At 47.5% G+C, this 25921-nt stretch overlaps 1 protein-coding gene across 2 annotated transcripts in view; it reads left to right on the top strand.

Moving 5' to 3' along the window:
- The window catches only part of RUNDC3B (RUN domain containing 3B), a 237546-nt gene extending 214904 nt beyond the window's left edge, over nucleotides 1–22642 (top strand). For both annotated transcript variants that reach the window (XM_068238567.1, XM_068238568.1), the window contains 2 exons: nucleotides 19226–19344; nucleotides 22236–22642. In XM_068238567.1, the coding sequence (XP_068094668.1) occupies nucleotides 19226–19344; nucleotides 22236–22381 (265 nt within the window). In that variant the 3' untranslated portion in view covers nucleotides 22382–22642. The remainder of the gene's footprint in view (nucleotides 1–19225; nucleotides 19345–22235) is intronic.
- Nucleotides 22643–25921: the final 3279 nt, after the last annotated feature.

Raw genomic sequence — 25921 nt, forward strand, 5'->3', positions numbered from 1 at the left:
TATGCAGTGGTTGCTAAGCATTAGTAGATGCAAAACTGCAGTGAGTGTCAAGGTGCAGTGGGTGCCCAGATGCAGTGGGTGGTAAGACGCAAAGGTCCAGTTTGTGGTAAGTTGCAGTGGGTGCCGAGATGCCAAAGTACAGTCTGTGTCAAGCTGCTGTGGGTACCAAGGTCCAGTTTGTATTGGGTGTTTATTTTCAGTGGGTGCTATGCAGTATTGGGTGCTGAATGAGTAGCAGATAGTGATAAACAATAGTGGGTGCCATGTGAGTGCTAATTGGTACAGGGAGCCATGTAACTGTTGGACATGAGTGAGTAGGGAGTGCCATGTGTGGTCTGGATGTGTGACATGGGAGAGTACTGAGTCTCATATGGGTTCAGACCAAGGGTGGGTACTGGGTGCTATTTGGGTGCTGGCCATGGACGGGTACTAGGTGCATAGAATGGCTTTGGAACTTTGTGCTGTGTGAGTACTATGCCATGTGGGTGTTGATTATGGGGGTTATAGGGTGTCATGTGGGTCTTAGGTGCAAATACTGAGTGCCAAGTGGGTACTGGGAGCGAGTACATGGTAACATCTGGGTAATGGGTGCTGGTTAGTGGGGTATTTGTTGTCATGTGAGTGATAAATGCAGAAGCTGGGTGCCATGTGGGTTCTGGGTGCTGGCACAGGGTGTCATGTGCATTCTGGCTGTATGGGTTGGTGTCAAGCATCATGTAGGTGTTGATTGCAGTTACTCAAGCCCTTGTGAGTTCTGGGTGCAAGTACTAGATGTCATATGTGAGGGTTTGGTGTTTGTGCTGGGCACCAAGTGGAGGCTTAGTGCAACTGGAACTACTGCAGATGAAACATGTGGGTGCTGGGTACAGGTACATGGATGCGAATACTTGGTGCATTGCCTGCACTAGGTGCTAGCTATGGGTGGGCATTGTGTGTCATGTGGATTCTGAGTGCAGGTACTTTGGGTGCTAGTACTGGTTTATGTGAGTTCAGATAATGTGCAAGTACTGTGCCAAGTGGGTGTGAGTACTGGGTGCCAGCTATAGGGTGAATGATGCAAGTACTAAGTGCCATATGGAGGTCGGATATAAGTATTAGGTGAAAGTTGCTTGGTGCAAGTACTGGGTGCTTGCTATAGTGGGGGTTACTGATTGAGTGTAATGTGGGTGCTGAATATTGGTGGGATTGCGGTGGGTGCAGGGAGTGGGAGGTCACTGTGGGTACTGCTATGAATGGCATAGTTGCTGCTAGGAGAGGTAGAGGTCAGTGTGGTTGCTGGGGGAGGTAGAGGTCAGTGTGGGTGCTGGTGGAAGGGTAGGTCACTGTGGGTTCTGTGGAAGGAAGAGGTCAGTATGAGTGCTGGAGGAAGGGGAGGTCACTGTGGGTGCTGGGAGAGGTCATTGTAGTTATTGGAGGAGGGAGTAGTTGTGGATGCTGTGTGTTGGGAGAGATTAGTGTGGGCGCTGCTTTTGGGATGGGAGGTCCCTGTAAGTGCTTCAGGGGACAGGAGGGTAGCCTCTGGGGGAGGGAAAGATCACTGTGGCTGCTGGGGGGGGATAGGTCAGTGTGGGTGCTGGGGTAGGCAGGATCACTGCTAGATTTGGGGAAGGAGAGGTGATTGTGGGTGGTAGGTGAAGGGAGAGGTCAGTGTGGGAGGGAGAGGTCACTGTGGGTGCTGGTGGAGGGAGAGGTCACTGTGGGTGCTGGTGGAGGGAGAGGTCACTGTGGGTGCTAGGTGGAGGGAGAGGTCATTGTGGGTGCTAGGTGGAGGGAGAGGTCACTGTGGGTGCTAGGTGGAGGGAGAGGTCATTGTGGGTGCTAGGTGGAGGGAGAGGCCACTGTGGGTGCTAGGTGGAGGGAGAGGCCACTGTGGGTGCTAGGTGGAGGGAGAGGCCACTGTGGGTGCTAGGTGGAGGGAGAGGCCACTGTGGGTGCTAGGTGGAGGAAGAGGTCACTGTGGGTGCTAGGTGGATGGAGAGGTCACTGTGGGTGCTGGGGAGGGAGAAGTCACTGTGGGTGCTGGTGGAGGGAGAGGTCACTGTGGGTGAGGGAGAAGTCACTATGGGTGCTTGGGGAGGTAGAGGTCAGTATGGGTCCTAGGTGGAGGGTGAGGTCAGTATGCCACACTAGGATTCCTATCCAGGCCTCTTCACCTGAAAGTGCCCCAGGCGGAGGCGGAGCTTCTCGCGGGTGGGCGGGGCTTATTTTGCGCGATCAGGGGGGCCTTTTTTGCTGATTTTAAAAAGGGGGGGTGCCTGGGCACCCAGAGCACCCCCCTCTGCACATGCCTGGTGCTGCCGTTAGTTTGCAGCGCTGTACTGTGTAAATAGACAGCGGTTTTACCATCTAAGAGTCACTAGCGGCGATCGCCGCTGGGAGACTGATGACGGAGTGAAGTCCCTGAAAAATGGCAACAGGCTAGCAACAATCTGCTTGCTGTTTACCTGGCATGTGCCAATCACCCTGCACCTCTGCCGCTTCCTTCATTGCACTGCTTCCGCCTCTGTCCTCTCGCTGTATCCTTCCTCCAATCGGAAGCTAAGCCGCAACCCAGGATTATTGAATCTGGCAGAGATTGCTGTTGGAACAGTGACCCCCCAATCATCACTTAGATCGATTTCTGGTCGGGTTTGATCAAAACGATTGATCTGGCTTGCTGGTGAGATCTAGACTGAAAATGCTCGGTCGGTGTGCATCGACAGCGGTGTTCCATTTCCCGACATTTCCTCTTGCTCCTGTGTCCGGCGGCTTTCTCGTTGGCCACAGGAGGCACCTGTACCCTGTCGGGTCACATGGTACAGGTGCAAAAGATGCGGGACACAGTCTGAGGGGCACCAGTGTGACCCTGCGACACTTAGCACAGGCCCAGGGGTGCATGGAGGTGACCTGGGGGCCTGGCAGACAGAGGCAGCTGGACAGAGAAATCTATTGGAAATCTGCAATATGCTGGCAGATTGGATCAGAGAGGGATCTGTCTGATGGTTGTATCTGCTGACCATCTACCAGCGTATGGGCACCTTAAAGTGAACCATAGGTGAGAGTGATATGGAGGCTGCCATATTAATTTCCTTTTAAACAATACCAGTTTCCTGGCAGCCCTGCTGATTTTTTTGGGCTGCAGTAGTGTCTGAATGACACCAGAAACAAGCATGCAGCTTATCTTGTCAGATTTGACAATAATTTCAGAAACACCTGATCTGCTGCATGCTTGTTCAGGGACTATGGCTAAAAGTATTAACTGGCATTGCTTAAAAGAAACTAAACATGACAGCCTCCATATCACTCTCACCTCGGGTTCACTTTAAGGGCTTGATTCTCTAAAGAGAGCTAACTGTTAGCATGCCCTGTGCTAAACAGTTGACACGTGAAGTGGCGTGCGCGCATCTGTGCGCTCGCAAAGTCTCGCACCTGCGTGGTAACTACCATTTACACGCGATAACGCGGACTTTCGCACACAAAAGTCTGCGTTATCGCGCGCAAACGGTAGTTACCTTGCGGGCGTGGAAACTTTGCGCACGCGCAGAAGCGCGCACGCCACTTCGCGTGCTAACAGTTCGCTCTCTTTAGAGAATCAAGCCCTGAGTCTCCAAAGAGCACATAGGGCTTGATTCACAAAACGGTGCTAACTGTTAGTACGCTGTGAAAAGTGCTTCGTGCGAAATTTTGCATGATAATGGTTATCGCACGCAAAAATTCACAGTCGCTCTTTAACGATAACTTTTCACGTGATAACCGTTTTTCATGCAAAAACTTGATAAAACGCACGAAAAGCTGTGCTAACAGTTAGCACCATTTTGTGAATCAAGCACACAGTGCGCCTTTTATAAAGCAGGCCGCCTTGCGTCTCTCTGGTTCCCGATATCGCCCTTCCTCCCTGCAGAATTGGATAATCCCGCGTCTGTCCTAACACGTCAGTAAATGCCAGATTCCCCGTGTATTACAATTCCAGATGGAGAGGAAATAATGTTGACTGGAATGTGATTACAGCATGCACAATGGAGCGCGTCGTGATTCTGTGTGCTGCCGGTGAGAATTCTATCCGGTGGAAAGCTGCCTGACCCGCGGCGTCTCGCCGATTCCTCTTCATCGGCTTCTGCCTATTCATATGGAAATGGCGGCGTTGGGTTCATTCTGTCCAGACTCCGCAGCTTTCAGGCTGAAATAATAATCTGTGAATGTGTTACAGACAAATGCTTGATTAAAGCTTTGTGGTGGGCGGCTTGTGTGCCAGACCCTGGTGCACTAGAGTGGGGGTAATTAACAACCTATAATCCCTAAAAGAAGAGGCGGAACACTAGGAACTAACAGAAAAAGGATACAATGTGAAGATGAGATGAATTTTTGAATGGAATTTCACAGTGGATGCTTCAGAGCTTTCAAAACTTGAACATTAAACAAAAACTTGAACTTAAACATTCCACTGCAGAGAAAAGTGTTTGTTACATGATGTGGCGCAACCAATCAGTGAGCAGTCCCCCCATCCGGCCACACCCAGCCCCAGCCCCTAATCCGGCCACACCCAGGTCCCTACTAAAAATAAAATGGTAATTACCTGCCTCACTGCCTTCTGAGGATGTACAGCCTAGTCAGGGCCGGTTCTAGACTTTGTGCTGTCTGAGGCAAACTTGTGAGGATGCCCTCCCCCCCCCCCCCCCCCCTCCAAATTTGAATGATTGCACAGCACCCGACATTTCGCACCACGCGTTATAGCTGCGGTGAGCCCCCCAAAAACACCCTCAGTATGGGTAGGTAGCCAGGTAAAGTTGCCCCCAGTATAGGTTAGCCAGGTACAGTTGCCCTAGTATAGCTTGACCCGGCACTCTCTTCACTTCCTGTTTCTGCCTGGTACTGCCCCCAGACTGAGGAAGTCGCCTCACTTGGCATCGTGGGCGGACTAGGCCTGAGCCTAGTCCCTGTCCATAGCCCTCTCACTTAAGGTTGCCTTTAAATTGTACTTTGTGTATGACTAAAGGCAAGGTTCAATGCATGCCCCTAGATCACTTTCCTTGTAGCTTCCCTTTCATGTGTAGCAGCCCTTGTCCCATTTCATGTGCAGCCCCCTCTTTGTTGTGTTGCTCCCCATCTGCAGCCTACTCTGTAGGCAGCAGCTGCCCTAGGCTCAACACTGTGTGACCTTTCCAGGAATCTGGCCAGAAAGAAATGCCCATGCAACCATGTAAATATTTACCTTCGCTGGCTCCAGCGCAAGCACTGTTGCGGCTCTTGGCTCGGAAATAGGCAGAAATAGCTGATCCCAGTTCAATTCTATTGCGCAGATGCAAGTTGCCTGTGCCTGCGCAGTAGAGCGGACCCGACTGGGATTACCTATTTCTGCCTATTTCCGAGCCAAGTGCCGCAACAGTGCCTTCGCTGGAGCCAGTGAAGGTATATATTGCACAGCCTGACAAATTGCAATGCAGCCAATGTGTACAGGCCCTTACACTTTTTTTTTAAAGAGTAACTGTTAGCCCAAAAAAAATCAAATTTAAATCTCTATTGCAATGTGTTAAATAGTTTGTAAGGGAGCCAAAAAGGCAATGCTGAAGTTAAAAAGCAATCTAACTTTTTTACTGTGTGGCTATCATTCAGCCTTTTCTCCAAGCTCCTAAGGAGGACGCAAAGCCGCATAACAGATACTGCAGAGCATGCAGAGCATGCCCATGTCTGCCCGACCCCCCTCTCCCCCCCCCAGGACCAGGTGCCGATGTCTGCCCGACCCCCTGTCCCCCCCCAGGACCAGGTGCCGATGTCTGTCCGCCCCTCCCCCCCAACCCGCCCCCCCCCCCCAAGAGCCGATGTCTGTCCGACCCCCCAGGACCAGGTGCCGATATCTTCTCACCCCAAACAGCTGACGTGGAGAGAGAGCGGGAGCGGAGTACATCTACACACACTTCCAGCGCCGCCACCGCACAGCAGCAGCCGCCGAGTCACATGTGAGAGAATCACGAGCAGGAGAGAGATTCACGGCGGCGGCTGCTCTGCGGTGGCGGCGCTGGAAGTGTGTAGATGTACTCCGCTCCCGCTCTCTCTCCATGTCAACTGTTTGGGGTGAGAAGATATCGGCACCTGGTCCTGGGGGGTCGGACAGACATCGGCTCCTGGGGGGGGGGGGCGGGTTGGGGGGGAGCGGACAGACATCGGCACCTGGTCCTGGGGGGGGAGAGGGGGTCGGGCAGACATCGGCACCTGGTCCTGGGGGGGAGAGGGGGGTCGGGCAGACATGGGCATGCTCTGCAGTATCTGTTATGCGGCTTTGCGTCCTCCTTAGGAGCTTGGAGAAAAGGCTGAATGATAGCCGCACAGTAAAAAAATTAGATTGCTTTTTAACTTCAGCATTGCCTTCACATTCTGTGTTGGTTTCCCAGTTCACAGCTTATATCATCTGCTCAAAATATTATGTTCCTCTAACATGACCAACCCCCAACATAGAAAACTATTCTTTCTCCTAGCTGATAGAATCAGCAACAGCTTTCATGCTGAACCACTAGCCACGATTGCGGCAGTATATTGTCGCCCTGAATACTGTTCCTGTCCCAGGGGCGTAGATGTTCGTCTTCTGTAATTTATGAGCGACGAACACCCGCTCGACTCCCACGGCAAAAGTTAGAGGACAGATTGGTGCATGGGAACATACCATAGCACAAAAACAAACCGGTGCAAAAAAAGAAGAAAAAAAAAAAAAGCTGTGAGTCAGCTGTTTGCAGGCTGCCATCTAGTGAACACATTTAAGATTGTACACAAACAACCAACGTTAGGGATTTAGCTTTTTATTACTGTATATACTCGTGTATAAGCCTAATTTTTCAGTATAAAAAAAGTGCTGAAAAGTTACCCCCATTGCTTATATACAAGTCAGTGGAGCAAAACAGATAGTGGAGCAGGTTTTGTTAATGGCAAAGGAGAGTAAGGCAGAGGAGCGCATTAGTGAACCTGCTCTTACCAGCTTGTGCCCTGCTGTGTCCGTGCCCTCCATCAACTGCAACATGGTGTGCAGAGTGTGCTACTCAAGACTACCTGTGTCCCCTGGCTTGTGGAGCGGAGCGTGCAAGCAACGTGTCAGCGGTGCAATGATCGGGGATTCTTCCTATGTGGCAATCGCTGTGTCTCATATCTATGACGCCATCTAGTGGCTTCTTGAGACACAGCTGTATGATCCTGGGACACATCTGGCTATGGGAAAGGGGCTGGCTTGTACTGTGGAGGGGGCTTATATGCAAGTCAATCACTTTTTCCTGAGGGAAAAGTGGGTACCTTGGCTTATACACGGGTCGGCTTATATGCAAGTGTATGCAGTATGTATGCCATAAGGGTATTTTATTGATATTTTGCAAATTAAGGATTGTAATCCTATATAACAAAACCCCTGTGTCTCTTTGTCCCAGGGGTTGTGTGTGTGTGTGTCTGTGTTTTGCGCAACTGCGCATGTGCAGGGATGCAGAGACATGGAGGAGGATTGACGCGCGGCTTGCAGGGAAGGACAGGGCCAAAAGGCGGGTGTGTGCACGCCCGGCAGGGTTGGGCGGCGGGCACGAGAACTGTGGGCGCATGCGTGGTGACAGAATTAGAGCCCGTTTTTGAAATGGGCTTAGGTCAACTAGTTATTAATAAAGTATAATGAGAAAACCAAACACACAAAATGAAAAAAAAAATACAGAAATAGTGTATATTTTTCAATTTTTGCCAACTTTTCCCTCATAAATGCATATAAAATAAAATAACTTACGGTAACAAAAAGTGCCACCCAAAGAAAGCGCTGAAAATCTGACAAGATAATTTCGATGTGATAAGTAGTGTTAAAGTTATGTGAAAATTGCTCTAGTCCATAAGGGTAAAAAAAAAACCTTAGAGCCTGTCTCCACTCATCAGTTTTTGTGTGTTAGTTTTCCTGCATGAGTTGTCTGACAGTTTTGCATTGCTGTCAGTTGTTTTTTTGCATGTGAAAAATACATTGAAGTGTGTTAGTGTGAGCTAGTTGTTTTCTCCAATGTGTGAGGTGTGGGAATGCTGTGTTGCTCTTTTATCCCACGTTAAAGTTTTTCTGATGAGTAGCAGCTGACCTGAGTATTCCCTAAGCGATCTTCATAAACGCCACATCTGCTACGCTAGTGATATTCTCCCCACCTATCTTTAACTTTCCCTCATTTTGAATGTAAATAAAGCCCACAAATGCTTGCCTAACTGCTAGTTTGTGGAAGACTTTCCGTGGCCTCATTCACAGACAATTTAATTGACGTTATTCCTCTATAAAATGATGACAATGATTCCTGTCTTTGTATATATATATATATATATAACCATCAAATAAAATTAGTGGGTTTAACTTATAGTCAGCGCTTTTTAATGTAAAGCTATAATGGATGTAAATGGAGAAATAGTTTGTTTTTTCATTTTATCCCTTATTTTCCCTTTAAAACCAGGGCCGGCCCGCCCATGAGGCGGGGTGAAACTTTTGCCTCAGGCGGCACTTCTGGGGGACGGCACCCGCCCGTCCGTGTGTGTGGGGGGGGCCGCCCAAGCTGGAGGGGATAGCGGGCAGGAAGGGGGTATTGGGCCTAGCGGTGGGGAGGGGGGACGGACCCCCCCCTCCCTCGCCTGGGTCCCCCGTCCTCCGCTCCCCTCCAGCTTTAAAAGTGACATCGCTGGCTGCAGCTACATTGTAAGAGGCAACGGGCGGGGATCACTCACCTCTTCCTCGTTCCAGCGTGCGCTCCACTGACGTCACTTCCTGCGGCGTAGCAGGAAGTGACGTCAGTGGAGCGCAGGCTCGGGCTGGAACGAGGAAGAGGTGAGTGATCCCCGCCCGTTGCCTCTTACAATGTAGCTGCAGCCAGCGACGTCACTTTTAAAGCTGGAGGGGAGCGGAGGACGGGGGACCCAGGCGAAGGAGGGGGGGGTCCGACCCCCCTCCCCGCCGCTAGGCTCAATACCCCCTTCCTGCCCGCTATCCCCTCCAGCTCGGGCGGCCCCCCACACACACGGCTTGGGGGGGTCAGCGATTTTTTTGAAGATCGCCTCAGGCGGCAAAAAGTCTAGGGCCAGGCCTGTTTAAAATGCATAGAAAATAAGGTGATTACTAAACAAAATTAACACACACTAAAAACCGAATTTGTCCTGAAAAAAACAATATATAGATCATTTAGCTGTGATAAGAAGTAATAAAGTTATTGGCGAATGAATGGGAGCAGCGCCTAGATATGAAAATTGGTCTCGGGCTTAAGTGGTTATTAACCATTTCAGCCCGCGGGTATTTGTCACCTTATGAACTAGAGGAATCTTCAAATTTAGCGCTCCTCCCTTTCATTCCTCATTAACTTTATCACTACTTATCACAACCTATACCTTGTTTATTCCGCCACAAATTAGGCATTCTTTGGGTGATACATTATGCTAAGAATTATTTTATTGTAAATGCATTATAATGGGAATAATAAGAAAAAATGGGGGGAAAAATCATTATTTCTCAGTTTTCAGCCATTATAGTTTTAAAATAATTCATGCTACCGTAATTAAAATCCGCACATTTTATTTGGCCATTTGCAACGTTTATTGCAACGTTAAAACTATATCCCTAGTATAATGTATGGTGACAATATTTTATTTGGAAATAAAGGTGCATTTTTTCAGTTTTACATACATTACTAATTTTTTAGCCCATAATTTAATAATATGCCCTCTTGACATACATATTAAAAAATGTTTATTCCCTAAAGTCAGTAGGTGTCATTTTACTATTTGGCCACAAGATGTCCCCGCTGAGCACTTCCTGTTAGCGTAGAATAAGTACGCTACAGGAAACAATGTGTTGCTACATAGTAACTCGAGAAGTGACGCAGGCATAAATGGATGCCTGCTATAACAGTGCCCTGCGGGGAGATTAATGAATGGGAACAGTATATTCACGTTGCAGAACCCCTGGTAAAACACAATGTGAATATTTGTCAGTGGCTTTTAATGAGTACAGTGTGTGCTAGCATGCATCTATTCTCATTAACCATGGCTGGATTTGAGGGAAGGCCACAAAGGCCATGGCTTAGGGAACCAGGAAGCAAGGGGTGGACAGCGGGCTGGCACACTAAGGCAGCTAAACTGCCAAACATGTAAACGCGGTCATCCTGCTTCCACAGGGGCAAGCAGGGGAGCACCCCCAGGCACAGCAAAGAATGGGGGGAGCACAGGACCAGGGAAGTACACAGGAAGGAAGGAGCATAAGAGAGGACAGGACCGGGGGAGCACACAGGACGGGGCCATTGGGGGGCGGAGTTGGTTAGTGGACCTTGGGTGGTAAAATGTCCAAATCCGGCCCTGTCATTAACACTCCTCCTCCTAACTACACGAACTAGGGAACCCCTCTCTGGGGTCCGACCCCTTCACCTCCTGCCCCACCATCTCTAATTAGCCCCTCCCACCCATTGCAGTGATTGGGTGCAGGAGATCAATACTCGGTAAGCATCTCTCACCTGTTCTCGCTCCGTGCAGTACAACTGTCAGCCCCATTATGCCAAATGGATCGGGTCCCGGCTTGATGATATAGCCTAACCTGACCCTATTCTCACTTGAACCCTCCATTTTTTGATGCCTAACCCAAACCAACCCCCTGCACCTCAATGTCTTCAGATAAAAGCTCCGCCTTTTCCCGCTAAAAACTCCCTATGTTAATATATTTGTGCTGCCTAATTATGCTAATGATTGTGCTGTCCTGACAGAGGAGGAATGGAGTGGCTGAGGGTGAGCAGTTTGTTTGTCAGAGACTCACAGCTAGCCAGTGTGCTATCGTGTTATGCTGCAGCATGTCATGTGAGAACATTAAATGAAGCAGAGTAAATTGTCGGGTGCTGTGCAATCATGCCAAATCGGAAGGGGGGGGGGGAGATCGGGTACGGCATGGAGAAATTGAGATTCCAGGGGGTCCCATGACAATTTTGCAGGGGGCCTTGTGGGCTGTTGCTATGCCCGTGTACGCGACACCCATTGTACCTGCTTGCATACTAGACGGCTGTGTAATTCCAACCAGGGGCGAGGCCCTGCGCTTGCACATGGGTATGAATGGAATTCCCAGGGCCTGGCATAGATCCAGCCTGAGTCTGACATCACATTCCGCTGCATCGTGGTGGTCAATCTATTATAATACACAGAAGCACACGATTGGCCAACCTTGCAATTTTGGTGCAGGAGAGCTGGATATCTATGTAGACAAGGGCTGCTTGTGACAGATATCGTTATGCACAGGTAACGTCATCTGCAGAGCTGTACAGGGTATATCATATTGTCACTTAAAGAGGAACTCCAGTGAAAATAATGTAATTAAAATAAAGTGCTGCATTTTTACAATAATCATGTATAAATGATTTAGTTAGTGTTTTCCCATTGTAAAATCTTTCCTCTCCCTGATTTACATTTATCACGTGTTGTCATTTTTACTGCTGGCAGGTGATGTCATTGGAAGGAGATGATGCTTCATTGTAAACAGCTGTTATTTCCCACAATGCAATGAGATTCACAGACAGGTAACTGTCAGGATCATGGTCCTGACATCACACTGTGGGAGAAGTTTCACCACAATACAGTGGTTTGGAAAAGTATTTGGCCCCCTTGAAGTTTTCCACATTTTGTCATATTACTGCCACAAACCTGAATCAATTTTATTGGAATTCCACGTGAAAGACCAACACAAAGTGGTGTACATGTGAGAAGTGGAACGAAAATCATACATGATTCCAAACATTTTTTTACAAATAAGTAACTGCAAGGTAGTGTGTGTGTAATTATTCAGCCCCCCTGAGTCAATACTTTGTAGAACCACCTTTTGCTGCAATTACAGCTGCCAGTCTTTTATTTAGGGTATGTCTCTACCAGCTTTGCACATCTAGAAATCCTTGCCCATTCTTCTTTGCAAAACAGCTCGAGCTCAGTCAGATTAGATGGACAGCGTTTGTGAACAGCAGTTTTCAGATCTTGGCACAGATTCTCGATTGGATTTAGATCTGGACTTTGATTGGGCCATTCTAACACATGGAAATGTTTTGTTTTAAACCATTCCATTGTTGCCCTGGCTTTATGTTTAGGGTCGTTGTCCTGCTGGAAGGTGAACCTCCTCCCCAGTCTCAAGTCTTTTGCAGACTCCAAGGGGTTTTCTTCCTAAATTGCCCTGTATTTGGCTCCATCCATCTTGCCATCAACTGTGACCAGCTTCCCTGTCCCTGCTGAAGAGATGCACCCCCCGAGCATGATGCTGCCACCACCATATTTGACAGTGGGGATGGTGTGTACAGAGTGATGTGCAGTGTTAGTTTTCCACCACACATAGCGTTTTGTATTTTGGCCAAAAAGTTCAATTTTGGTCTCATCTGACCAGAGCACCTTCTTGCACATGTTTGCTGTGTCCCCCACATGGGTTGTGGCAAACTGCAAACGGGACTTCTTATGCTTTCTGTTAACAATGCCTTTCTTCTTGCTACTCTTCCATAAAGGCCAACTTTATGCAGTGCATGACTAATCGTTGTCCTATGGACAGATTCCCCGACCTGAGCTGTAGATCTCTGCAGCTCGTCCAGAGTCACCATGGGCCTCTTGACTGCATTTCTGATCAGCGCTCTCCTTGTTCGGCCTGTGAGTTTAGGTGGATGGCCTTGTCTTGGTAGGTTTACAGTTGTGCCATACTCCTTCCATTTCTGAATGATCGCTTGAACAGTGCTCCTTGGGATGTTCAAGGCTTTGGAAATCTTTTTGTAGCCTAAGCCTGCTTTAAATTTCTCAATAACTTGATCCCTGACCTGTCTTGTGTGTTCTTTGGACTTCACAGTGTTGTTGCTCCTAATATTCTCTTAGACAACCTCTGAGGCCGTCACAGAGCAGCTGTATTTGTACTGACATTAGATTGCACACAGGTGCACTCTATTTAGTCATTAGCACTCATCAGGCAATGTCTATAGGCAACTGACTGCACTCAGACCAAAGGGGGCCGAATAATTACGCACACCCCACTTTGCAGTTATTTATTTGTAAAAAAAATTTGAAATCCTGTATGATTTTCATTCCACTTCTCACATGTACACCACTTTGTATTGGTCTTTCACGTGGAATTCCAATACAATTGATTCATGTTTGTGGCAGTAATGTGACAAAATGTGGAAAACTTCAAGGGGGCCAAATACTTTTGCAAACCACTGTATCAGCCATACAGATCCCCCGTAGTCCTATGTCTATATATGTATTGTTTAGTGTATGTATCGAAGTCTAGGACCAATTTAGCTAGAAACCAATTAACTTATCTTGATGTGTGCAGAAACCGTAGTACCTGGAGGAAACCCACGCAGAAACAGGTAGAACATACAAACTCAGTGCAGATAGTGCCCTGGCTGTGATACAAACCGGGGACCCAGCGCTGCAAGGCAAGAGTGCTATCCCGTGTGCTGCCCATATACCACCGCGCTGCCCACATTGGTGAATGTGAAACTCCTGCCTCTGTTGTTAACTTTGGTGAGAACTTAGGACCAGCTCAATTTAGTGCTAAAAATATATCTTCTACCTTCTGCACACTGCACTCTTTCTGGCTCAGTTAATCGTTAGGTTTCCCATGGTGCTGCCTAATTTGTCCGCTATTGTCAGAGCTCTCTCTCATTCTAGGACATCCGTGTTGTGGAGAAATAGAGAGCTTCCCCCTCCGCAGCTCAGAAACCTCAGCAAAGGTTACTGCATAATGGCTTGCAGAACACAAAAATAAAACCGATGGCATTTCAGCCGCCGGTAAATACCAGGGCCATACACATTCATTAGTTCAAATGTTACAGAAGCAAATGAGGACTCCTGAATATTAATGTCAAGGAAAATAAAATCGCTTTTTCATTATTTGCTGTGAATCTGAAAGCCGATTGTGGTATTTTCTGAGAATTTAAAGTGAAACCCCGCTATTGCCGTTGCCAAGAAAAAGGCACATTCTGGAGTTTGGCTTTGGAATGAACAGCGAACCTGATTTCTAGCCTGTAAAGCCCAGTTATTCTGCACAGTTCCTAATAACAGTGTGTGTGTGATATGGGAGTGTTCAATTCTGCTGCCAGTGGTATCAGTGTAGGTGTGGTAAATGAGGGACAAGCCCCTCTTCCATGCTAATTACTCATGCAGCAAGATGGAGGTTTCTAGGCAGTCCATACTTCCCCACCCCCAAAGAGAGTACACAGCCCCCTATTTACACATGCATACCTACCAACTTTATGAGATAAGAAAGAGGGACACTTAAAGTGAACCCTAAGCCGACAAAAAAAAAAATGAGTTTTACTCACCTGGGGCTTCCCTCAGCCCCCTGCAGCTGATCGCTGCCCTCGCCGTGTTCCTCCGATCTTCTTGTCCCCACCGGCGGCTACTTCCGGTTTCGCCGTCAGGACCCGACAGGCTGGGAACGCGAGTGATTCTTCGTGTTCCCAGCCACAATATCTCCCCCTATGCTGCTATTGCGGCAAGAAAGGCCGCAATAGCAGCATAGGGGGAGACATTGTGGCTGGGAACGCGAAGAATCACTCGCGTTCCCAGCCTGACGGCCGGCGACGGCGAAACCGGAAGTAGCCGCCGGCGGAGACAGGAGGATCAGAGGGACACGGCGAGGGCACCGATCAGCTGCAGGGGGCTGAGGGAAGCCCCAGGTGAGTAAAACTTTTTTTTTTTTTGTCGGCTTAAGGTTCACTTTAAGCAAAGTCCCTGGAACACTGTCTAGTCACACCCCTGCCACACCCCTAATTACACTTAGCCAAACCCATTCATGCATACCATAAAGATTTCATAAGAAAAATATGTTGTTCTATTATTCAAACCACCCTGGTCCTTTCTATCCTGGTTCATTTTCCTTCATATTAGCTACTTAAGGACCGCCTTAGTTGAAATGTGGGCCCTGTCTTGATAGCTATCTGGCTGGCAGGGCGTAGATTTCAACTCGCTACCGCTGCACGCATCTGCCATTTTCGTCTCGCATGCCGATCTCGGGTGCTGAATGCCTGCCGTCTCCTGCTGCAGCTCACTGGCTCTGCCTGTCTCTATGATGGCAGAGCCCTGTGAGCGGGTCAAGAGCTGATTTCATTGGCTCCTGGCTGTGTCTATCAACGGAAGCGGCTCCCATTGGCTTACATGGATAGGCAGGGTCAGGAGCCAATGAAAGCGGCTCCTGACCGGCTCACAGGAACTCTGTCATCATAGAGATGGCAGAGTGGGAGGCCCAGAATTCCGACGTATGGCGGTGATTCGTTATCCGTCGGGATTCCGCTGTTTCTGTACCAGCGGTCTCTGGTCCTTAAGGGGACAGAGACCGCTGGTACTTAAGTGGTAAACATATAAAAATAAGAAATATATTAAATGATGGCAATAAAGTTTCGAGTCAATTGAAGGGAATATGTAAAAAAAAAAATAAAAAAAAAAATTGACAATTGGACCGAGCAATTGTCCTTCAGTAAGTGCTTTTGAAGAAGAAAAACCTAAGCATCCCCAAGGCCTGTCAGTTCTGTCAGACTGTTACAATTTACTGTAACTAACAGCAGTATAGGTAAATAGTCATTTATAGTGTATTTTCTTGGGACAAACCTATGTATACGTGCCTCCAGTGTCCCCCTCTGTGTCACCTCTGTCCCTTGTACCTCCTCTGTGCCTCCAGTGTCCCCCTCTGTGTCACCTCTGTCCCTTGTACCTCCTCTGTGCCTCCAGTGTCCCCCTCTGTGTCACCTCTGTCCCTTGTACCTCCTCTGTGCCTCCAGTGTCCCCCTCTGTGTCACCTCTGTCCCTTGTACCTCCTCTGTGCCTCCAGTGTCCCCCTCTGTGTCACCTCTGTCCCTTGTACCTCCTCTGTGTCTCCAGTGTCCCCCTCTGTGTCACCTCTGTCCCTTGTACCTGCTTATACAAGTTTAAAGGCTATTTTTTCTTTGATTTTCTTTTTTAAATCGATTTTCTCAAAAACTACAAGTCTAATTAGAATTTTTTTTTTAACTTATTCACACAATCACAGAATTCATGCATTTTGTATCGGCAGATCGTTTGTAAGTTGGGCAATCGTAAGTCGGGGGCTACCTGTACATGAAATTTTAAAATTTTCATGATAGTGGTCCTTGTCAAAGGATATGTGAGGTAAAATAAAAAAGATAGGTTTTACTTTCCTGGGACTTCTTCAAGCTCCTAGAAGTGTATCTGCTCCAGCATTGAAGTTCTGCTGTCCCCTCCGTAAGCGTTTAAAAAAGTGTTGTGTATCTCAAGTCAAGTTCCTTGTAGGCTTTTTTTTTTTTTTTTTTTATAGTGTTTTGAACCATTGAAGGTAATTGTTATGAACTGTTAAAGCGAACCTCTGGTGGTAATACTGATAAGTTATAACTACCTGCCATATGCCATCTGTGTGATAATCTTGACCTGGAGTCCCATATTAGCTGGTTTCCTGCGTTTAGCTCCGCCCCCAGATGGGTTGGCATCTTCTGTGCATGTGCCTGCATCATCTGGAGCACACTGCACAGATGACGACCGCTAACCCACGGAGCGATCTTCAGAGGCTGTCAGCAGGAGACAGAGGAAGAGCGGAGCTGCGGCGAGGGACGCACATGATTTGTAGGGTCTGGAAGAAGCCCTACCTAAGTAAAAATAATTTTATTTACTCACGTAGTGTATCCTTTAAGTCATAGCCCCTGAACAAGCATGCAGATCAGATGTCTATGACAAATCTGACAAGATTAGCAGCATGCTTGTTTCAGGTGTGTGATTTAGACCCTACTGACCAGAGAGATCAGCAGCATTGCCCGGCAACTGGTATTGTTTAAAAGGAAATAAATATGGCAGGCAGCTTCCACAGCTTCACCTCGGGTACCATTTTAAAGGGATCTGTGCACATATTCCTTAAAATATATAAATCGAGCCTCAGCCTTAGGGAGGTTCATTAATGATTTGGACTGTTGGGTTGGTGGGAGGCATAAATTACCTTTGTGGAGCTGCTCCCTAGCCCTCCATTGATACGCTGTCCTCCATCGTCAGCACCCCTGCCAAAGCTGCTGGTGTTTGTAGTGCCCACGACAGTGTGCAGCCCCGGTCATGCGACTGAGATGTACTCACACTGGAGGACTACATCTCCCAGCATGCACTGATGGTTAGATCCTCATACAATCAAGTGATTGATTTGCCCTTCCCACCATGACGGATCCACCATCCACAAGTCAGGAGAGAGCATATTTTGGAGATGTGAGCGGCAGGATCTGTAGATCTCCTGGATATGAGGAGTAAAGAAGTGGTCCGAGACAAGGATCAATTTTAAGGTAGGGAACTTGGTAGTTTTAAAGGTCAATTGTAGCGAGGGGGATATGGAGGCTGCTATATTTATTTCCTTTTAAGCAATACTAGTTGCCTGGTTATACTGCTGATCCTCTGCCTCTAATACGTTTAGTCACACACCCTGAACAAGCATGCAACAGATCAGGTGTTTCGGACATTGTCAGATCTGACAGATTAGCTGCATGCTCGTTTCTGGTGTTATTCAGACACTACTGCAGCCAAATAGACCAGCAGGGCTGCCAGCAGTGGCGTAGCTATGGAGCTATGGGCCCTGGTGCAAGTTTTACATTGGGCCCCACCAAACACTGTATTTGTAACACTTGATGCGGCGCAACAAAATCTGCGAAGGTCATCCACAGTATCAGAGGTGCAAGAAGGGGATGGGGAACAGTTTGTTGATGATTACCACTATTCAAAGCATCTATAGAAGTGATTATTACCTCCACAGCTGGGATGCTCAAATCCGATCTGGATGAAATCCGGATAGTTGCGATACGGATTTAATCCTCTTAAAGTGGACCCAAATTAAAAATACAAGATTTCAGGAATAACACTTATTTTCTAAATTATAATAATAAATAGCAGCCTTTTTTCAGCTGCACAATGACAAATATAAAATATTTTACATTTATTGGAGGAACCCTTCCCTTCCTTTCATATTGGCGGGACAGAATCCGGCAAAATGCTGGAGTAGATGGTGTCCAGCAATGGAGGAATTGCAAATGGCTGCCCCCAGTATAACCCTAGTTGTGAAAAGAGAAGGGTGAAAAGCATGCACTGAAATGCTCATAGGCTTGAAGGAGTGTTTATTTATCGTTGTATGTGCAACTAAATATTTTGAATTAAAAAAATGTTTGGTTTGGGTCCGCTTTAAATTCAAGTCACCTGGGCGGGGGGGGTTAATTTTACCTATCATGATGTCTTCTTCGCCCGTCCCTCGGCGCCTCCCATGATCCGGTCCAATCCAGCGTCACGTGACTATACTCTTCCTCCTTCAACCACTGTTTTTAGTCACGTGATCTCGGATTGGACCGCATTGTGGGAGGCGGCGAGGGACGGACGAAGAAGACGTCATGATAGGTAAAATTAAACCCCCCCCCCGCCCAGCCCGCACAGGTGACTTGAATTTAAGAGGGTGAAATCCGGATCGCAATTATCCGGATTTCATCCGGATCGGATTTGAGCATCACTACTCCACAGGACCAATAAACAGCTTATACTTTGGTTGAGGATGCGGTCGCTACCTCTGCAACCCCAATTGCTACGCAACTGGCTGCCAGAAAACTGGTATTGTTTAACGAGAAATAAATACGGCAGCCTCCATATTCTTCTCACTACAGTTATCCTTTAAAGTCCGTACACACACTAGATTAGTGTGTGTGTGTGTACGGCGGTCCCGACATGTCGGTAAGAGTACTGGCATACCGCATCATCTCGCCCAAATGCTGTCAGACTTCAATGCTTTTGCCCATGCTCTGACCCCTCCATCGTGCATCCGCCATAGTGACAGAACATGTTGCCAGCCTTCAGGCTAATATTGTGTCTGTACAGCCTCAGCCACACAATGTCGCCCAAGGGATTGTGTCGCGATACCTGCTGTGCGACATTAGTCTGATATGTGTACAAGGTTTTATTTACCAAGCTTCTCGCCTACATTGCAATAAAACCAAACAGGCATAAAAAAAAAAACACCTCTTAGTGGGTATTCTCTTTAAAACCCTGACATGTATTGTGCAGACACGCCCACTTACCTCTTCCTGTCATGCGCTCACTCAGATTACCGGTCTTCAGCAGAGGTAAGAGAATGCAGTAATGTTTGCTAAAAATCATTTAACATATTTTTCCTTCCAGCAAATGTTTAGCTGTCCTTTAAGAAGCTAATATTGAAAGTTATTGTCCTCAATAATCATCCATCATCTTCTGTGTCATCTCTTGTGTTTTGTAGAAAGGTTTTCCAGAGTTCAGGACACTTATCGGCAGATGCCAGCCTCTCGCAAATCTCCTTTGATCCCGGGCACTCACAAGATGACCTCGGAAAGCATGACATCTCCCACCTCAGCGAAGGTGTGTTGTGCAGCCAGTCAGAGGTCACTGAAGGACCAATCAGAGCAGGGCAGGACAGTCATGCTCTTCTGGGGGTTTTGAAGTGTTTTTGATGCTCTGTAATATGGAATCCTTGCATCCCATGTCTGGAAGCACAGGAAGGGCTGTACCAGGGCTGGATTTACAGCTCAGGAGCCTATAGGCACATAAGCTCTGGTGCCCTAAGTTTAAAAGCCATTTTTTATTTGATTTTTGTTATCTATTTCCTCAAAAACTACAAGTCCAATTTGAAAATTATTTTTTTTTTTACTTGTTCCCACAGAATCACAGAATTTTACTTGTTCCCACAGAATCACAGAAAGCTCCTTAACACAGGCCAGACCTCTTCAAGTCACGCCCTCTGACCAGCATGCCCCATTAACAGCCCCCAACCAAAATGTGCCACCCCTTTGCCCCACCCCTAACGGATAGCCAAATGTGCCCCCTTTCTCCCTCCCCCGAACCAGTACAATTAGTCTCCCCAGTGCCAGTGAATCTATTCATATATGCTCCGCTCACACTCTGCAGAGAGAGAGAGGGGGAGCACTTGGAGCAGCCGGTGAGCCGCCTTTCACACATGAACCACTTGTAGGCACCAGCCTACAGTGCCTATTGGTAAATCTGGCCCTGGGCTGTACCATTAGTGACAGATACGTACAAGACATTTGTAAAGCGCTTTTCTCCCATAACCCAGAGTGCATAAGCTTATCTCAGATCAGTACATAGGGATGTTTACAGGGCAAAAGTGATGTGATTGTAAATACCAGACTTAGCAGGTGGCTTATCAGTTTTGCTTTAAATGTCTCCAGGGTCGGAGATGGCTTGACTTGATGTGGCAAGGCGTTCCAAAGGGAAGGGGCAGCATGACAGAAGGCTCTGGTTTCAAAGGTTTTTGGTTGGACTCTGGAGGTGGTCAAGTTATTAGATCCTTTTGATCTGAGGTTATGGGAGGTATGATGCAGTTGCAACAAATCCTGTAGGTATCCAGGTCATGGAGGGATCTAAATGTTAGCATGCCAATTATGGGTAACCAGTGTAGTTAACAAATGATTGGTGTTATGGGGCAATGGCGGGGTTGGCTTGGTAACAGTCCTGCAGCAGCATTCTGTACTAGCTGCAGGCAATGTAGTCTTTATTTGGAAGGCCTCCATAGAGGGCATTGCAATAGTCCAGCCATGAGGTTGGAAGATCCTGATTTTTGCAATATTCCTTAGGTAAAAGGAGGAATGTTTAACAGCAGCTGAAATTTGATTCCTGAAGTTTAATTCCCTATGTGTCATGTTTTTGTACATTGTGTATTACTGCTACATTCTGTGCAGATGCTTAATAAGTATTGTCTAGAAAGAACAATATTGGAAGTTTTTGCTAACATATTCTTGAAGAAAGAGCTATTGTTTGTCAACTAAAGTTAGAGTACCCAGAAAGCTCCTGGTGAACCAGAACGCCTAGGAGTGTGTAAGGGGCTACAAATACCAAGGACCAAAATGCCCTCTTACTAAAAAGCTATGGAAAACACAAGTTTGCTTTCTTAACCTCCCTGGTGGTAATCCCGAGCTGTGCTCCGGCTAGCCACCGGGAGCTCTATGCAGAGTATAGCGCATAGCGGGCGTTTTTACGCACCTCCCGGGGGATCCAGACGTCGGAAGCTGCTCTCCTTCCTGTCCTCCGAGGCTCTGAATAACTCTGGTGAGATTACGGTCATCGATCGCACCACAGAGTTACAGCGCCACCCAGAGGACTGAGGTAAAATTGCAACGCTGGAGCCCAGGGAGGTAAGAGCCGTAAGTGTAAGAGCAGGGGCTGCTGCAGAGACTCTGGCGGCATGTTTTTATTCCTGTAATAGAGGTTAAAACAAAGCATTTGTGATTATTCAGGTTGGAGAGAGCTCCAAGATGTCTCCCACAATGCATCACTGCTGAAATATGCAAATCACCCATTGTTGTCCCTGTAAGCTAGCCACACCTCCAGATCCCCTCGAATGCAATGATGCGTCAGCTTGTTTGTCAACCAAAAGATCTTTCTTTGATGTAAACCCAATCTGCCTGAAAGGATTCATCTGCCCAATACAGCAAAGTTCCCGGTATCCGGCACCAGCGGGAACCGCCTGATGCCGGATATGTGTGCTGGCCGTTTGCTTGAGCAATTGACTGAAAAAGCACAACCCCCCCCTGCATTGGGTCATGTGACACACCAGGAGTAGGGGTGGTCAAAGATGCAAATCATTTTAAATTGATGCAGGATTATGCAGATTTTGTATGCAAATGTATGCAGCTTGAAAATGGGCCAATCAGATTTCTACCTCCGCTGGATTTGATTCATTTTCAAGCTGCATGAATGGGCATCCAAAATTTGCATAATCCTGCATTGATTCAAAATCATTTGCACCTCATTGACCATCCCTTGCCAGGGACCGTGCATGGAAAGCCGAAGGGAGCTGCAGGGAAGGTAAAAGATGGCGTCCGGAGGCTCCGTAAGTAGTTTCTACCCTACAATGCCCCGCAACCCCACCAAAGCACTGTTCCTGTTATCTCCCTCAGGCATGCCAGTTAGTTGAGACCTCTAGTTGCCTGAATTCTGGAGGGGGAAGCCTCTGGATCATAATGAGGCTTCCCCTTCCTAAGGTAAGTATCCCCTAGACTCTAGTCAGTGAAGCCATTCATCACAAGTTAAACTGTAAGAAGGAAAAAAACCCTCTAGGGCCTAGAGGTTTTTTTTCCTTCTTACAGTTTAACTTGTGATGAATGGCTTCACTGACTAACATGAAGCTCAGATCATTTCTATTTGCCTTATTACATATGCTCCAGTTACCCTTATCGGCCTGTGTCCTTCCTGGTTCTGATCAGTCTCCTCTTATTCCCATTTTCTGTGGCCAGGTAAAGAAGAAACTCCATCCTTACTCGGCCTCTGCGGCTCCCTCACATCAGTGGCCAGTTATAAGTCCCTGGCAAGTCTCAAGTCCAGCGAATGTCTCGCCAGCCCCACCACAGAGATGACCAGCCCAGGCCTGACTCCATCTTGAAGAAGCCATTATCAAAGGACAAGCTTTTACTGTGTCACATGCAAGCTACATTCCATGTGTGAGCGGCCGGGGAGGCGGACAGATCTGGGCTGTGATGTCGTTGTGTGAGGAGGAATGTCAGGAAGAGGCGGAGGCTGTCCTGGTCAGAGTGATTGTTTAGTGACTGTGAGCAGGCGAGGGGAGACTGTATATAACACCGATTTTAGCCATTCATTTAGCTGTCTGTTTGGAGCTTCTCATTAAAGGATCAGCGTACTTTTACACTTTTTGTTGACAGAAATCTTTACAAGTAGCTACTACATCAATGCTCAGTTCTGGCTCCGCCTTCATGTATTTTATTGTTCATTATTTTTTAATCACTCATGTATTTAGGTTTGCTTTTCATGCTGTTGCTGTTTTAAAAAAGAACCCAAGTCAAAAATGTATTTAAAAACAAAACAGGTTCTTGCCTAAGGAGAGGGAAGTCTCTGGATCCTAATGAGGCTTCTCTCACTGTCCTCCACTGCTGCCAGAGACCCTCCTGCTGATCAGAGCCGCCCCCCCCTGGGAAGAGCGGCCGCGCCTGGCCAGTATCTGCTCATGCATGGGCTCTGGCTTTCTGCGCAGTATGGCCGCGCTTGTGCTCATCTAGTATTTACTGAGCAATTTACCTCATGCAATTCTTAAAATAAGGATTCTTTCCTTAAACTCCTGGGCGATAATCCAGAGCTGAGCTCGGGGTATGTCACGCAGGAGGATTTCTCAGGCCCTGGTGGGGCGATTTGCATAATTTTTTTTTGTTACACGCAGCTAGCACTTTGCTAGCTGCGTGTAACTTCCGATTGCCGCTGCTCGCCGCCGATCCGCCGTGCCGCGCAGCCCCCCCCAGACCCCTTGCGCAGCCTGGCCAATCAGTGCCAGGCAGCGCTGAGGGGACGTCGGTGACATCATCGCGAGCGTCGCCATGGCGACGGGGGAAGCCTAGCAGGAGATCCCGTTCAGAATGGGATCTCCTGCTTGCGTTGATCGCCGGAGGCGATTGGAGGGGGTGGGGGGATGCCGCTGCACAGCGGCTATCCTGTAGCTAATGCTAGGCTAGCTACATGATTTAAAATAAAAAAAAATTTTTAACGTGCTGCGCCCCCTCCTGGGCGATGCAATTGTATCGCCCAGAGGGTTAAGTTAAAGAGTGATTTCTAAAGTTAACAGTTGAATCCTAAACTTAAAAATGGGATGTTTATTCACAGAGAGGAGTACTAGTGATCACCTCTCACACACTTTACAGTTGTTATCACCTGGCCTGACCTATCAATAAGTGGAGTGTTGCTAGATAAAGCATTGTAAAATGGAGGATTCTGAGATTCTGTGCTGTCTGCTTTATTTATTAGTATTTTACACAAAAGGGGGACTCTGTATAGAGAGAAATACACAACTGGCACACAGAGAGGGAGGAAGAGAGAGACCTCAAGCGTATATGTATACACAGTCACAGCTACAGAGACACAGCCAGTCTCTCTCTCTCTCCTTTCCTGGCTGCCATACACAGGTTCCTCCTGCAGGCTGGCTGTAATCTCGCTGGCAGAGGAGGCAACAGGAGGGGGGTGGAGCTACATTCTGCCTGTGTGTGCTCCTCCCCTCCCTATCTATCCACCCCCCCCCCCCTTCATGGTTTACATACAGCTGCAAAACAGAGCCTTGTTCATCTGCACTCCCTTTCTTCTTGCTCCTCATAGATGCAGATTGCAGGTAGCATAGCTCAGCCCCATACTGGGACATCTTTAGTGATTTAGTCAATAATTGTCCAGAGGGCATGCCATCCCAAATTATTCCACCAGTACATAGCAGTGCAGCAGTAATGTGTATCAGGAAGCCAGGGTCACCTAAAGTGGTCTAGAAGGGGCCAAGGTCAAGCAACTATTAAAAGCCGAGAGACAGACAAAAAAAAAAGCGCTTTACACATGACCTGTGTCATAAAAAAAACGAATGATCCCAGAAGTGCATAACTAGCCACACATATTTTCAACTGAGTAATTGTTTATCGTTCAATATGATCGACTAACAGCGATTATAGTCTGAACCAGCTGCTCTACATGGACAAGATTTGCTGCTTTTACCGTTGTTAGAGGTGATAAAATTGTCCAGTCATTGTCAAATCAAAATTGAAGGTAAGCACCAGGATATGGTCCAGAGTTAAGGTGCATACACACATCCAAGTTTGATTGGCCAAGCTCTGTACTCGCATCTAGCGTTGCTCATACTGAGTAGCTACTCTTAATCGAAATTTAAATGAGTTTGGGCTGCCCGCGGCCGAGGGGGGGTTAACTTACCCAGGTGCCGATGTGCTCCAATCGTGGCGTGGCTCGTGTTACATTCTACGTCACATTCATGCTTCGATCTTCTGTCGATGGGGAGCGTGCGCTTGTGCATTCGCTTAGGTAAAGGGACGTCTAGCAGACGATCCAGGCGGAGGAAATCTAGGGACCGATTAGCCTGAAGGGGGCTGGAGGAAGCCCCAGGTATGTATAAAATGTTTTTTTGTTTGTCTCATGTTTACTTTAAGCGACCCATGTGTTTTTGTTTCCTTTTTTTATAATTTTTTTAGGTGGTTCACATTGGCTTTAAGATCGCTCTATTGAGAGCACAGAGGTAAGCGTAAATCTTGGCCAGATACTTCTTCCCAGTTCAGACAACTGTGAAGGAATAGCACCGTTTCACCATCATTTTCCAAAATTCTCTTCTGACATTTTCCAAAATGACAGAGAACAGCTAAGATGCAGATTGCACCCACCAAGAAAGTTGACGTGCTTGCTGGTCCAAGTCCCTTGCTATCTGGGGATTGCAGCGAACTGGAAATCCAGAAGATGACCCACCACCATCAGAAGTAATGTATAATGCACTTTTATTTAAAACATCAAGGATAAAGGCAGGTAACAGCACATATAGAAAGCTAATGCATCAAAATAGCAACGTTTTGGGAGGACGCCCTTCCTTTGTCAAGCTTGCAATGTCTCTGACAAATTGAAAACAATTCTGCCCCTTAAATAGAAGACTCTCAACAAATGAGCCAATCACAAAAACAGCAGTGCTGGGCCGACCAATCAGAGCAGGACTGGCAAAACAGCCGAGGACGACCTGATGGGGAACTGAAAAGGAAACCCCAAAGCAAACAATGAAAACATGGAGGCAAAAAAACTGAAGGAAGTGATGTAAAAGGTACATCAAAGGTCAGCAGTAGTGTTGGGCGAACAGTGTTCGCCACTGTTAGGGTTCTGCAGAACATCACCCTGTTCGGGTGATGTTCGAGTTCGGCCATATGGCCGAACTAAGAGCGCATGGCCGAACGTTACCCGAACGTTCGGCTAGCGCTGTGATTGGCCGAACGGGTCACGTGTAGTGTTGGGCGAACATCTAGATGTTCGGGTTTGGGCCGAACATGGCCGCGATGTTCGGGTGTTCGAGCCGAACTCCGAACATAATGGAAGTCAATGGGGACCCGAACTTTCGTGCTTTGTAAAGCCTCATTATATGCTACATACCCCAAATTTACAGGGTATATGCACC

This window comes from Hyperolius riggenbachi, chromosome 5, assembly GCF_040937935.1.
Source record: "Hyperolius riggenbachi isolate aHypRig1 chromosome 5, aHypRig1.pri, whole genome shotgun sequence".
NCBI lineage: Eukaryota > Metazoa > Chordata > Amphibia > Anura > Hyperoliidae > Hyperolius > Hyperolius riggenbachi.